We start from the raw sequence: 12683 nt of genomic DNA, 5'->3' as shown, positions 1-12683 counted from the left end.
TTAATTTATTTCAAAATTACACTTCGCACGGAGCCCTGCGTGTGTATGTGTGTATATGTTCCGTGTGTATGGTGGGGAGCGGTAGTGTAGCGGTTATCGCGCTGCGTTACGAACCCTGTGACCCGAGTTCGATTCCCGCTCATGGCCAACGGCAGTGATGATGATCCCACCGGTCCAGAGCCTCCCGTACTTGAGTACCAGGTACTCACGTACGGGAAGACAAAGATGGTCAGGCACCCCCTCGTGTGCCGTGCCGACTTTAATAGGTGCTCAGCACTTGCCACAACAGTCTGTTTAAGGGTATTTGGGGGACCTTTAGACCATAATGCCCCACGTTGCCCAGTGTGGGTTGGGATATCACACGCGACTGATTGTAACTGTGGCACGGAGCCATCAGTGGTAATGGTTACACACCGCACCAGATACTCATTTAATGCCGAGTCGACTTGGGGGAGTCCCAAGACAAGTTCAAATATTCGCCACTGTTATTGGCCGTGAGCGGTATCGAACTTGGGTAGCGCGGTTCATAGCGCAGTCCGCGAATTCGCCACTGCGCATAATTTGTGTAAATTGTAAATATTCTTAGACATCATGATTGGGTGAATGTATCGTAAACACAAGAAGTGATTTATAATTGATAAATCAATGACTTAAGTTCTCATTGCTTTCTTCCCTGCCATATTAAATCCTTTTTAATGCAGACATGATTGTGGCCAGTCTGTGTTTTCACCTGAACATGTACCCCTCCCTCCCTCCCTCCCTCCCTCCCTCCCTCCCTCCCTCCCTCCCTCCCTCCCTCCCTCCCTCCCTCCCTCCCTCCCTCCCTCCCTCCCTCCCTCCCTCCCTCCCTCCCTCCCTCCCTCCCTCCCTCCCAGACAATGTTTTTCCCCCAGGACTGTGCACAGAAATAGCCCTCTCCCTTCTTTCTCCCCCCCCCCCATCTATATTTTTCCCCAACCAATAATTTCCCCTTGGTTCAGTTTATTAAGGGAAGTGGCCTTGGTGTAACGGTAAGCGCGCTCGACGTAACAATTCAGAGGTCGCCGGTTCATCCTCTTGGCGCAGCAGTTAAAATAATGGGCAAGTTTCTTAACACCCCCCCCCCCCCCGCACACCGCCTCACCCCTCCCCACCTGCCCCCACTTTCCCCCCCTTTCTTTCCTCCAGAGGACGTCCACCGATGAGACAGATCGATGAAATCGTCCTGCGCGTGGGTGCAAGGCAAACAATTGCGTCGCTGGATGGAAAAATGTGGCAATCGGCTTGGGGGAGGTTTCCTTCATCCAACAGTGGATTGATCATGGCTGATGACGACGATGACGGCGATGTTGACGTTTTAGCTGTTGTTGCTACTCGTTGACAGATCTTCCTGTGGAGCCTCAAGAACAACGAGCTGCAGGGCATGGCCTTTATCGACACGCAGCTCTACATCCACCAGATGATCAGCATCAAGAACTTCATCCTCGCCGCCGACATCATGAAGAGTGTCTCGCTGCTGCGCTACCAGGAGGACAGCAAGACGCTCTCCCTCGTCAGCCGGGTAAGGTCTCCGCGCTAGTATCGTCAACATCATTGTCATCGTCATAATATCATAATCTTAATCATGTTTAGTTTAATACGGCGTCGTTCATGCAAATCACATCTCACATTTGCTGCGGAAGCATAGTAACGAGCTGCAAGGCAGCCCAGGTGGTGAGCCGTTGCTGCCGACAATATCCCGTTCTCGAGTCGTATATGTTGTTAAAGCATTATAATAGTAATTTTTGCATTTCTATGCGTTACTTTGTTTAACAAAGTGACAACTGGGGACTGGATGAGTCTCATTTGCAAAAGTGACCTGGGGCATTAGTCTGCTAGTAGCGGGCGATAATTGCGTATCAATTCAGTCATTTGTTGCGTATCAATTTTAACAGGAAATGACATCACGGATTGCCATGGTAAATGAACAACCGTCTTCTGGACCGACTATATCAGCTGAGGAACAGTCTAACAAAAAAATAAATCGTTAATATCAAAAGTAGAAAAATAAAATGCAACATACTCCGTATATATATTTTTTTCAATTTAAATTAACATGCCATCTAAATAAACAGATGCGGGTTTTTAAAGACATTGACAGGATTGAGTGTTCGATGCAGACGAATGAGAATTGATGAGCCCTACTCTGGCTGTTGCCTTCCAGGATGTGAAGCCACTGGAAGTGTACGGGATTGAATTCATGGTGGACAGCTCTCAGATGGGCTTCTTAGGTGAGTGACGCGCACACGGTCAGTCGCGGGCGTACTTAGCCTCCCCGGCTCCGTACTGTCGTGGCCAATCTTTTCTACTCCGTCCTTCACAGGTGCTGCTCGCCAACAGCACTTGCCCCGGCAGTCTGTTGAGGCTATACAGGGGATCTTTGTCTTTGTGTGTGTGTGAACGAACACACGCACACTGCTGTTGCCCCCGGTTCCGTTTCGTCCGCACGTCGTTGCTGTTGCGGCTGAATGAACGCTTCCCACCGCCTCCCTGCTCCTGAATCGTGACTCGTCGCTTCTGATGACTCCCAGACTTCTTATTTTGTTTCAAATTATTTGGTGATGTCGCTGCTGCTGCTGCTGCTGCGTTGGCAGTGTTGCGCGAGCACCAATAACAGAACGACTCGCGCGTTCGTCAGTAGCAACACCGTAGCCTTGCAAGAAAAATATTATGATGGGCGACGTTTCTCTGGCTCTCTTTGTGCTATGAACAAGGGTCATCAACGCCCGACCACCTTTGTCTCTCCAGTGGCGATGTTTACATCCCGCACCAGGTACTCATTTGAGGCTGAGGCGACCTAGAGAATGCTCATGGTGTTGTCCATGAGTGGGAATCGAATTCGAGCTACCGGGTTTGTAGCACAGGCCGCTAACCGCTGCACCACCGCTCCCTGTATGACATACACTGCGCACTTAGCTGCTGCATTGAATGTGGAATGAACACTTGGAACGTATTGATGTGCGTTAACAACCTCGTGCCAAAACCATCCCCAAAGAGAGTGGGATTGGCCAAACGTGCCGAAAAGTACATTTTACGGAAGTGAGTTAATTCTAAGACCCGGCGAGTCGCTCATCGGTAATGCACTTTAACGATTACAAAAGTATCAACAATAGAATATCACAATAGGATGCGGGACTATTATAGCCACCACCGTGCAATGTGGATATGGGGGAGCCTGCAGTGCGTTAAGTAATATACCGAGGCTGTAATAAATCACGGAAAGTTCAGCTCCCCGGTGATTTTGGTCGGCAGTCAGGTGGTCGTGCGGTAGCTCGCTCGCCGCCAAGACGAACCCCCGCGCCTGCTTTCCCGCGGCCCTCGCGAGCCACTGCGGTGATGGATGATGCCGCAGCAGCAGCAGCAGCAGCGTTGGGTATCGCAGAGCGCGCGTCCCGCTCGCAGAGGGATGTTGAGCCGGCGGCTCCCGTCTCTCCGCGTGCGCGCATTGAAGCCGAAGGAATATAAAACCCTGCTCCGAAATGAGCTCTCCGGCCACGTCTGCCGCCGTCTTTTTTTGCGGCGGTTTTTTTTTTTTTTAGAAAACTCGGGCAATTAAAACCCTACGGTCAAGGTTCCTCGCACGGGGGAGGAGGCAAGGTGGGGGGGGGGGGTAGCCGGTTGGGGGGGGGGAGCGGCGCAGCCGGGCAGGGTGTGGGGGCCGGTTCCGTGAGCCTGCACTAATGCACCTTATTGGCGCGTTCGCTGCCCGCGCGCGATTTTTGTTTTGCCAGTCTACCGACTGCGCAAATAGACCGCTGCTCCTTTTGGCAACAAATTGCTTACTTGCCCACCCTCACGGATTTAACGCCGGTCAGGTCTGCGTGCCGCTGTTGCCTGGTGAGAAGCGGCGGGAGTTCTGGGCCGCGATTGGCGGGGCGGGGAGCGGGGGGAGACTGTGTGGCGGCGGGGGATGCGGGATGCGGGGTGGGGGTGGTGTGGGGTTGTTCGTCTGCGGCAGCGTCGCGCTGCAGCAGCAGTAGCAGCAGCAGCAGCGTCAGCTGGTGTGAATTTTTCAAATTCCTCGCGGCGGCAGGTAGGGATGCGGGGCCGTAATGAGACTCGGCACCGTGCATAGCCAGCCGTGGCCACTGCAGAAAATATAATAATCGCTCGTGCGCGAAGTGGCACGGGGTAGGCGAGGGAGCCGGGTGGGCGGGGCGGGGGGTGAATGAAGGCTTTATCACCGGACGGGGGTCCCAGCCTCCTCCTCGCGGCCGTCGGACCGCGACAGGCGTTTGAGGTTTGGAGCAAAGCGGGTCGCGCTTGAGCTGAATCTCGGACTAATGAGACGGCAAAATAAAGCGCGCGAGTCTCGTCGCGGCGTAATCCCGCACCGCGGAGGCCCGGCGGCGATGGCTTTAATTTACACTCGCGCTCTTTCTCGCGCAGTTCCTCGGGAAAAAAGCGTGAGTTTGCGGGAGACGTATCTCATAGCCGCTAGAAGTTTGCTTGATTCCCCCCCCCCCCCCTCCGTGAGCATTTTTTGTCGTACTCTTTCCTATGCCGCAGAGTGTGTGGGCTACGCTCGTTATAGGCACTTAGTTTCTGTTGTGTATTCCTAAGGAACCCTTTGTTCCCTGCGTGGATTATTAAAAGAGCAATTAGTAACGATGTGCTACGTGCTGTAAATGTTGCCGCTCCCCACGTGTGCGTTGTTTACCGAGAGATCCAAGCGCAACACAAATTGGCCGGCAAAATAAATGTGGAAGCCAAAATAGACGCAGATATACAATTCGAAACATTTCACACGCACCTACTAACCTACCGACCTATCTACCTGCATATTTTCCTGCCTATCTACCCACCTACCTACCTAGCTACGTATGTACCTACCTACCTGCCTACCTACTTGCCTACCCACTACCTACCTGCCTTTCTTACCTACCTACCCACCTACCTACCTAATTCCCTCCCCACCTACCTACCCACCTAATAATAATGATAAACTCAGTTTGAAAAAAGTGCCTTTCAAATTGCTACTTACTTACTTTCCTGTCCTACCTAATTACTCACCTAACAATAAACCAACTTACAGTGAGGGAAAAAAAAAGTATTTGATCCCCTGCTGATTCTGTACGTTTGCCCACTGACAAAGAAATGATCAGTCTATAATTCTAATGGCAGGTTTATTTGAACAGTGAGAGACAGAATAACAACAACAAAATCCAGAAAAACGCATGTCAAAAATGTTATAAATTGATTTGCATTTTAATGAGGGAAATAAGTATTTGACCCCTCTGCAAAACATGACTTAGTACTTGGTGGCAAAACCCTTGTTGGCAATCACAGAGGTCAGACGTTTCTTGTAGTTGGCCACCAGGTTTGCACACATCTCAGGAGGGATTTTGTCCCACTCCTCTTTGCAGATCTTCTCCAAGTCATTAATGTTTCGAGGCTGACGTTTGGCAACTCGAACCTTCAGCTCCCTCCACAGATTTTCTATGGGATTAAGGTCTGGAGACTGGCTAGGCCACTCCAGGACCTTAATGTGCTTCTTCTTGAGCCACTCCTTTGTTGCCTTGGCCCTGTGTTTTGGGTCATTGTCATGTTGGAATATCCATCCACGACCCATTTTCAATGCCCTGGCTGGTTCTCACCCAAGATTTGACGGTACATGGCCCCGTCCATCGTCCCTTTGATGCGGTGAAGTTGTCCTGTCGCCTGAGCAGAAAAACACCCCCAAAGCATAATGTTTCCACCTCCATGTTTGACGGTGGGGATGGTGTTCTTGGGGTCATAGGCAGCATTCCTCCTCCTCCAAACACGGCGAGTTGAGTTGATGCCAAAGAGCTCCATTTTGGTCTCATCTGACCACAACACTTTCACCCAGTTATCGTCTGAATCATTCAGATGTTCATTGACAAACTTCAGACGGGCATGTATATGTGCTTTCTTGAGCAGAGGGACCTTAGGTGCACTGCAGGATTTCAGTCCTTCACGGCATAGTGTGTTACCAATTGTTTTCTTGGTGACTATGGTCCCAGCTGCCTTGAGGTCATTGACAAGATCCTCCCGTGTACTTCTGGGCTGATTCCTCACCGTTCTCGTGATCATTGCAACTCCACGAGGTGAGATCTTGCATGGAGCCCCAGGCTGAGGGAGATTGACAGTTCTTTTGTGTTTCTTCCATTTGCGAATAATCGCACCAACTGTTGTCACCTTCTCACCAAGCTGCTTGGCAATGGTCTTGTAGCCCATTCCAGCCTTGTATAGGTCTACAATCTTGTCCCTGACATCCTTGGAGAGCTCTTTGGTCTTGGCCATGGTGGAGAGTTTGGAATCTGATTGATTGATTGCTTCTGTGGACAGGTATCCTTTATACAGGTAACAATCTGAGCTTAGAATCACTCCCTTTCAGGGTGTGCTCCTAATCTCAGCTCGTTACCTGTATAAAAGACACCTGGAAACCAGAAATCTTTCTGATTGAGAGAGGGTCAAATACTTATTTCCCTCATTAAAATGCAAATAAATTTATAACATTTTTGACATGCGTTTTTCTGGATGTTTTTGTTGTTATTCTGTCTCTCACTGTTCAAATAAACCTACAATTAAATTTATAGACTGATCATTTCTTTGTCAGTGGGCAAACGTATAAAATCAGCAGGGGATCAAATACTTTTTTCCCTCACTGTACCTACCCATCCACCTACCTGCCTGTTTACTTACCCACTTACCTTCCTACCCGCCTACTTACCCATTCACCTACCTGCCTACTTTTTACCGACCCACCTACCTATCCATCTACCTACCTAACCACCCACCTATCTACCTGCCTACTTGCCCACCGAGCTACCTACATACCTATCTACCTGCTTATCTACTCTTGCGAGTTAAGCTCAGGGGATCTTTAACACCCACGGTAATAGAGGCAGACGGTGTGCGGTGTCGTCATGGTGATTGCGCACCGCAGACATGACCAGGGCAGCCGATGGATTCAAATCGCGAACCTCTGCAACAAACTCCGAGCTGACAGGCCACGCCACCCTTAACCCTATTATTATCCTCCAGCGCAAATCCTTTGAACAGCAACAACAAACGACAGCAGCAGCAGCAGCAACAACAACAACAAAGCCAATGTGTCACTGACACCACCTGGGCCCGTTGTGAGCCCTTCCCTTAACCGTGCTACATATACACGTGGGTGTTTTGTTCTGACCGTAATGGTATGTGAAATTAAATGAACAAAAACCACCACTGCAAGTGTTGACATTAAAATAAAATGCGATGTTTCTCACCTGAAGCCTGTCTCACCCCATTTCTCCTCTCCGTTTCAGTGTCCGACCGAGAGAAGAATCTGATAATCTACACGTATCAACCCGAGGGTGAGTTGTAATCGATGCTGAGTTGCTTTTTAAGCACTTTTAACTATAACAGGGGCAACGGAGCGGATTCTTTAAATGCGCTGTGCAGTGGGGGGCGGGGTGGGGGGAACCAGTGGTGGTGGGGGGGGGGGGTGGTTAGGCGGGGTGTGGGGGTGGTGGTGCGCGTCGGTTGTGGCGCGGAGGCAGCTTCAGGTAAAAATAACGGGGAAATAAAAATAAAAACGCAAAACAAACTCGGCCGCACGCGGAGCATCGACTGGCACGTGTGGCTCCCTGCGTGCGTGCCTGCCTGCCTCCTCGCTGTTGATAGAGGGGAGGGAGGCGGCGGTTGGAAATACTGCTGACGCGGGCGCTACGTCGCGGCGGCGCGTCTCGTTTGATGCTCCGCGCTGGGCGCGTAGCGGCGACGCCGCTGCGGTTTGGTGGAGGGTGGGGGCGGGGGGAGGGTGGGAGGTGGTGGGCGGGGGGGTTTGTGGTTTCGACGCCGTGCGTTATAATGACCCGGGTCGTGACGCACGCCAGACGCAACACTCCGCCGCTCCGCTGCCCTGGGCCGTGCTTTGCCGCTCTCCGACGCGCGTTCTCCCCCCACCCCCACCCCCGCCCTCCCTTATCGGCGCGCGGATTTTCCGCGCGAGGGCGACGAGGGTTTTTTTTTGCGGGCCAATGCTGCGGCTGAAGCGATGGGACAGATGCTGGGAGTGCGCGGGTGAGGAGGGAGGAGCCGCGAGGGAGAGCTAAGGGCGTGGGGTGTGCAGTGGCTCCTGATCACAATGACGATGATGATTGTGGTGATGACGAAGATGACAAGACGATCATGACCACGATGATTGAAGATGATGATGATGATGTCATTTTTTACACTGCAGTCACACCGTTTTGTACACTACACACTCCACATCCGCCTATTAACTGTGCACCTTCACAGATGAACAGAGTTGATTGGAAAATTCATCCTGTTATCATTTACTTGTAATGGTTGACCAACTGGAATTACAAATGCAGAGGTCACCGGTTCCATTCAATCTCCCGGAGTGGCAGCTGAAACAATGTTGTAAATGTATTAAATCCACCCCTCACTGCCTCTTTCCACCCAGCAGTGTCAATGAGTTCACCACAGTTAGTCGATGAAAATAAAGGTTTTTGGATTAGATCGTGTAAATATAAATGTGTTGTTAAACCCGCCACCAGCAGACACAGCCAATTAGTAAGGTTTGTCACGTAAACAAAACATGCCAATTCGTCACTTGTACAGCACCGCAACATTTACCGTTCGAGTACGACGTTTCACCGGTAATTGCAACCAGCCCATCAGGCGGCAGCTCTATTATGGATAATATTTGGTCGCGAAAGCCGACAGTCGATCAGCAGGTCGTGTGTTGTGGGCTGAAGTGCGGGGTACTCCCACCTCTTACAAACGTTGTCAGAAAGGGCAGCATCTTGCGATGCAATCACACGCAGAGACGCTCTGTGAGTCCAAATTAGATTTGATTAATACGCAAAGCTTCCTACGGCACCGCAATGCAAGAAACCCCATTCAATGAAATACAAAATACCCTCTGGAGGGGCTCTTCCAGCAGCAGTGGCATGGGAAAGACTATTAACTCTTTTATTTCACAAGGTACCGCCCACTGAGCTATATAGCTCTTTTTCAGAAGCGACCTGGCCACGAATGATGTTTATCATCATGTGGAAATTTATAGAAGCCAAATGCTCGCAACGCACGTTGTTTCAGAATTTCTAGGGATAAACCGAAGGACGCAGAGAGAAAAAAAACACGCGACCACAGGGAGAGAGAGAGAGACACGCAAACTCCAAATATATAGGTGTGGTTGTCGGGATTGAACCCACGACCTCCTGTATACCGGGCGAGCTAGTTAACATCTCACCACCGTGGAGCCAATGATCATCGGGAAGTCGGCAGGATTTGTGGGGCCGTGGGGGCTGCAGCTTTACCTTCGCCGCAGCGCCCGAGATTTTGTGCTGCCAAGATAGCGCAAATGGGCACTGTTAAAAACGCAATGCAAGGGACGCCCGGCTTTTTTCCCTGTGCCACTCGGCAAAGCGCCGCACGCGAGCCCGGCGCATCACCAAAAGGTTTGATTGCTTTCGTTTGGTGGTGGCCTTATTTTGTTGCTGTTGTTGATGATTTGCGGCCTGGCAGGCCGTGAGAGCGGCTGCTGTCTTAAGGGTAAGGGGGTGGAGGGGGGGGGCGCTGCTGACTTGAGCACATTTTTATCCCAGGCGCGTGCGCCCTACAATTAATTGAGATTTGAAGATGTCGCAGCCGAAGCGCTGTTGTGTGAGTGTGGGGGTGGGGTGTGGGGGGTTGGTTTGAGAGTGGTGGTGGGGGGGGGGATGGGTGGTGAGATGTTGACTCATTAGACTAAGATAAATTACTCTCTGCCATTTGAAGCTGGGGAGAAAAAAAAGATCCGTGCACGGCTGCGACACCCATTTTTTTTTTTTAAAGCTGCGCTAGTTTGAGATACTGATCGCCCCTTCCCGTTCGTGTGTTAATAACCGCACAGTGTGTTCCAAGATATTGTTGTTTATACGCTTTGTAATGCTGTAATGTGCTATTAAATGTACACTATATGGTATGCGACTTTGATGCACACTCATTCATTTGGGGGCAACTGGGGTCAGCACAGATCCATCATAATCATCATCATCGTCACCACTACCCACAGCCAGAGCCGTCCCTGGAGTATGGTGAATCAGAGTGACTGCCCCGGGCCCCGCGCTCTGGGGGGCCCCGCGCTTCAACGTCACGCTATCAGATGCAATAATTCCAGTTGAGTTTTAACTCTGTCCCCCGCATCCCCCCCCCCTCCTCCATGGACGGGTCTGCCCACAGCTTGGCCACCACCACAACCACCATCATCATCATGTTCATCGATAGCACAAGCGTCATCGTCGTCATCATCCTCTTCCTTGCATCCGCCGTCGGTAGACTTAGCATCGCCCGGCGAGGCTGCCTGTGACCAAATGACCCGGGGCGTGCCCGATCCCCATCAGACCTCGCATGCTAAGTGGGGTTGAGCCAGGATAGCATTTGCAGGACGGGCGACCCACCATGCGCAAGAGACGGGTGCGGGAGGCGTAGTGCTCAGCAGAGTGCCGTGCAGCAAAATCAATTGCTGTTCCGCACTTCCTCCCAGCGTCACCAACCCGCACTGACCGGCGTGGTGAAGTATGGTCAAATATCCCCCCACGAACCCGCGCAACATGGGGAGGCCCTCGTCCAGAAGTGGACTGACAGACGGGCGGCTGTAAATGTACACGATTAGTTCTGCACCGCTTGCTTAGCTTGTGGTACGAACTGGTCCCGTCCATTGTCACCCTCATTCACCATCGTCAGCAGTCCCCGGTCTTGTCACTGCTGGATATGCAAGACCGTGCCGCGGGAAAGTCACTGCCACCTAGCGGTCGCTGACCGCCGTCGTTATTGTCGACGACATCGTTTGCCGTTGTCGATGTGCGCAGCTCGCGAGAGCTACGGGGGCACGAGGCTCCTGCGCAGGGCCGACTTCAACGTGGGCGCGCACGTGAACACGCTGTGGCGCACCGCGTGCCGCTCGCAGCCCACCGACAGCAGCCGCCGCGGCGCCTCCTCGTGGGACACCAAGCAGGTCACGTGGTTCGGTGAGCGCCTCCATCACACGCCGCCAGGGTTCATTTTTGGCCGATATCGCCTGCCGTGTATAAAGGACCGCGGAGCTTTGAGGGGCGGGGAATTGTGCACCGGCTCGCTCACCGCCCGGTCGCTGCCTTTCTTCATTCGCGTCCGTGGGTCGTCGTGCCTTTTGAGTCGTCTTCTCTTGTGAGCGAGTGAACGATGTGCCTTTGGCGCCTTTACAAATTTTTACTATTATTACAATTTTGTTAATGGATTCATCGGCGATAGAGTTAAGGGCACGAACGTTTCCGTTAATAAATCCCCGGCAGTTTGTCGATTATGAAAAGTGGCGTGCCCGTTGGGGGCCACAAAGCCAAGCGGTTATTTTTGGGCCCTCTCGGCCAAGTTCCAGTGAGGCAGTGCAGTTCATCTCGACGCAGCCCGGTTCCACCCGGTTTGTTAGACGTTTGGCACGATCGGTGCCAATTTTTGGCATCGTAATTTAGCGGCGAAACACTCTTCGGCAACAAAGTGTGGATTTTTTGTCAACGATGCATGATGGTAAAGGTCAAGGTGCAGCGCTGCAATTGCTTGTCAGTGAGTTGACAAAGTTTATCAAGCAGTGACGATGATTTCGACTGTCCTCCAGCCCAAGCTCTACAGGTCCTCTATATATAAGATGTTGAATCAATTGGCATTGAATATGTTAAGCAAGCGACGTACTATTTTACGACGTATCACGAATTATCATTTGCAACCCTTTGCCAAACACCTGCTGGTCATGGAGATTGACCAGCAGATTGAGATTTCACGGTTGGCTACGTACAGTGTGAAAGAAGTTCAACATACGTACACACAACAGAGCAAAGCACGTCGGACCGTGACGAGACGAACTGAATGAAGACGTTAACAGAGGCCGCAGTGCACCGACGAGCTCCAAAGATGTGACTTGGCTATTTATGATGAATAAAAGTATTTTTGCAGTTGAATGATTGGATGGCCTAACCATATATGGGGTGGGAGAGGGAGAGGGGCGTGGAGGAATTGCCTACGGCTCACCCCAACGTTTAATCACTTTGTGTTGGATTAACGCCCGACCGCTTTTTTTTTTTTAAATCGACGACGCGACTAACGGAAAGACGACATAAAATCCACACGCGACAACGCTTGTCCATCATTCTGCAGGTTGTCATCGGCGAGACCTAAGGCTGTGGTTGAGATGAACCGTTCCGACTCTGTGGACGCTCGTGGTGGCACCTACCGCGGTTCCAGCCTTACGCGCACACACACAGACGCTCTGCCGATGTGCAGCAAGGCGTTATTTATTTTTTAAAACGTGCTGTGGATCTGTCACTGCTTTTGTCCTAATTGTGCTATTGCAGTGAAATGTCTCCTCTTTTTATATATTTGTGGTGTTATATTTGATGTTGTTTTTACCGCCACCAATTTTATCCCGATGGCGCTATCGGCGTCCCGTCACAAGGCAAATAATCCATTCGGATCTGGCGCAATGCAGCGCGCAACCCCTTTCACGTTAAAGGCACGCGCAAGCGGATATCACAGAGCTACATCTTAAGATCCACCGTAAAGTGCCCCTTGACTGTGACGGTCGTTGGGGTTGGCGAGGGGGGTGGGGAGGGGGCTGTGGGGTGAGACCCCCTTTGCCGAAGAGCAGTCTTGTGGAGTCTACATCCTGTTTCATCTTGATTCGACTCCTCGCT

The 12683-nt window shown here is 51.5% G+C and overlaps 1 protein-coding gene across 2 annotated transcripts in view; it reads left to right on the top strand.

Annotated features, from left to right (window-relative positions):
- The window catches only part of CPSF1 (cleavage and polyadenylation specific factor 1), a 63278-nt gene that overhangs the window by 34657 nt on the left and 15938 nt on the right, over positions 1–12683 (top strand). For both annotated transcript variants that reach the window (XM_032974510.2, XM_032974509.2), the window contains 4 exons: positions 1364–1540; positions 2183–2249; positions 7293–7340; positions 10830–10988. In XM_032974510.2, the coding sequence (XP_032830401.1) occupies positions 1364–1540; positions 2183–2249; positions 7293–7340; positions 10830–10988 (451 nt within the window). The remainder of the gene's footprint in view (positions 1–1363; positions 1541–2182; positions 2250–7292; positions 7341–10829; positions 10989–12683) is intronic.

The sequence above is a fragment of the Petromyzon marinus genome, chromosome 54 (assembly GCF_048934315.1).
Source record: "Petromyzon marinus isolate PM22_M1 ecotype Great Lakes invasive population chromosome 54, UKy_Petmar_22M1.pri1.0, whole genome shotgun sequence".
NCBI lineage: Eukaryota > Metazoa > Chordata > Hyperoartia > Petromyzontiformes > Petromyzontidae > Petromyzon > Petromyzon marinus.
Note: the sequence above shows the minus strand (reverse complement) of the source record. Positions and strands in the feature narration are given on the sequence as shown.